General features: G+C 41.7%; 1 protein-coding gene across 2 annotated transcripts in view; it reads left to right on the forward strand.

Moving 5' to 3' along the window:
* Positions 1-2273, forward strand: part of nomo (nodal modulator) — an 88332-nt gene extending 86059 nt beyond the window's left edge. For both annotated transcript variants that reach the window (XM_043712142.1, XM_043712141.1), the window contains exon 32: positions 1701-2273. In XM_043712142.1, coding sequence (XP_043568077.1) covers positions 1701-1832 — 132 coding nt within the window. In that variant the 3' untranslated portion in view covers positions 1833-2273. The remainder of the gene's footprint in view (positions 1-1700) is intronic.
* Positions 2274-2613: the final 340 nt, after the last annotated feature.

The following is a 2613-nucleotide window of genomic DNA, read 5'->3' on the forward strand; positions in this document are numbered from 1 at the left end:
GGGCGGTTGGGTTGGTTGGTGCGGGTGTCCCAGAGGTGTTCTCTGAAACGTTCCGCAAGTAGGCGGCCTGTCTCCCCAATGTATAGGAGGCCACATCAGGTGCAGCAGATGCAGTAAATGATGTGTGTGGAGGTGCAGGTGAATTTGTGACGGATATGGAAGGATCCCTTGGGGCCTTGGAGGGATCTAAGGGGGGTGGTGTGGGTGTAAGTTTTGCATTTCTTGCGGTTGCAGGGAAAGGTGCCGGGAGTGGAGGTTGGGTTGGTGGGGGGTGTGGACCTGATGAGGGAGTCGTGAAGGGAGTGGTCTTTCCGGAACGCTGATAGGGGAGGGGAGGGAAATAGATCCTTGGTGGCAGAATCTATTTGGAGGTGGTGGAAATGACGAAGGATGATACGATGTATACGATGATACGATGTAACGTCGATTCTCCTGCTCCTTTGATGCTGCCTGACCTGCTGCGCTTTTCAGGCAACACATTTTTCAGCTCTGATCTCCAGCATCTGCAGTCCTCACTTTCTCCTAACATCATGGTAAGCATCTTCTGCACCTTCTTGAAAGCTTCCACATTCTTCAATGCACACAATACTCCAAATGTGGCCTAACTAAAATTTTATACAGCTTATTATCTTTTGCCAATGTTTATACTCCAAGCCCTAAAAGATAAAGGTAAGCATGCCATACTCCTCCTTTACTGCCTTGACCGTTTGTATTGCCTCTTTCAGGGAGCTATGCACTTGGACCCCAAATCCCTGTGTTGATATTAATGCTTCTAAGGGTCCTCCATTTACTGTAGACTTTTCTGTTGAATTTGACCTCCCAAAATGCATCAGCTCACACTTGCCTGGATTAAATTTTATCTGCCATTTCTCTGCCCAACATTCTGACTGATCTATATACTGCTATGTCATTTGATAACCTTCCTCATTACCCACAGCTCCACTAAACTTTGTGTTGTCTGCAAATTTACTACTCCGACTACCTATGTTTTCATCCAAATCATTTATATATATTAAAGACAACAGAGGTCCCAGTACTGATCCTTGCAGAGCACCAGTGGCAGCAAACCTCCGGTCAGCAAAACACCCTTCCACAGCTCACCTCTGTCACCTGTGACCAAGCCAATATTTTATCCAACTTAATTTCTGGACCAGCCTATCATAACAGACCTTGTTAGATCTTTCAATCAAGTCCATAGAGACATCATCAACTGCCGTACCCTTACCAACCACCAACTGCCGTACCCTTACCAACCACCAACTGCCGTACCCTTACCAACCACCAACTGCCATACCCTTATCAACCACCAACTGTTGTACTCTTACCAACCATCTTTACCAGTCCCTCAAAGACTGGATAGATTTGTGAGCCCTGCTTTTCCCTAACAAGCCCATTCCTTACCAAGCATGAATAAAAGCATGGCGTTGAGGCTGAATTAAGATCAGCAATGATTGTATTAAATGGCAGAGCAGACTTGAGGAGCTGAATCGTACTTAAGTTTTTATTGAATCCTGGCTTACCATTAGGATTTCCTGCTAATACTTAATCTGCTGTAAGTTAACTCATTACTTGATAACCTTCCTCTTTATTTGAAGTATGATTTTAAATTATAATTTCATAATTTAAACTTCATTCTCATTTATATGTCAGTTGAGTTGTATTAAGTAATAACAGATGTGCCTTTCCCTTTTCCTCTGCAGCTGATCCCGTTGCTAACGCAGTTGATAAATCGCTTACAGGGTGTGAGGGCACTCAGTCAGGGTGGTTTAGATGGTGCAAGCCAGGAGGATGCAAAGAGACAAGCCAAAAGGCTAAAGACCAGACGCACATGAATACGTGTAAAGACCAGATGCACATGAATACCTGTGAATGAACTGGCTGTGCTTTTTGTCAGATCTGCACATTTATAAGGTCTGTCATTCATTATCCGGTTTGTTTAGTTCACCTACCCTCCAGGATTGTTAATTGTTCGTCATTACAAGTTTCGAGTCTGGATTTTTACTGCTAACCTCTGCTGATTTGAACTAAAATTTGTTTTATGTTAAAATTTGGGATTACATATGTATGTTTTTGATCCATGATCGGAATTTAAAGCTTTAAGAAACACGTTAATTGGGCTGAATTTTGATCAGAAAAGATGTTAATTTATTTTCATTGTTGTTCAAACTCACTCGAAAAGCAAAGCCATGCAATCAATGATGCCTGTTTTATAATGTACTGTATATTTGAACTGAGCCATTTTGATATGTGGTAAAATGTGAGTGTTTGACAAACAGCTGTGGTGCTTTATTGAACACACTAGCAAACTGAAAGGAGTCAAATCCTACATTTAAAAAAAAGTCACAGTTTTGCTTCCATGGTGAACAGTGAGATTCTGGATCAATTCTTCTCAATTTAGCAAGGATTGTCACCTCACTTCAGTTAAAACCTTAAGAGTTATCTCACTTTGACACAGGAAATCTTTTGAAATATTAGTTTGTCTCTTTGGGAAGTGTCCACTGACCTCTTGGTTTATTGTAAATCTGTTTTATTCTGTTACACAACCGAGCCTGTGACTGAAGATCACGCAATGGATTTTATCTTGAAATTCTTTGCATTTTAGTTTGCTGGCAA

This window comes from Chiloscyllium plagiosum, chromosome 21 (genome assembly GCF_004010195.1).
Source record: "Chiloscyllium plagiosum isolate BGI_BamShark_2017 chromosome 21, ASM401019v2, whole genome shotgun sequence".
Lineage (NCBI taxonomy): Eukaryota > Metazoa > Chordata > Chondrichthyes > Orectolobiformes > Hemiscylliidae > Chiloscyllium > Chiloscyllium plagiosum.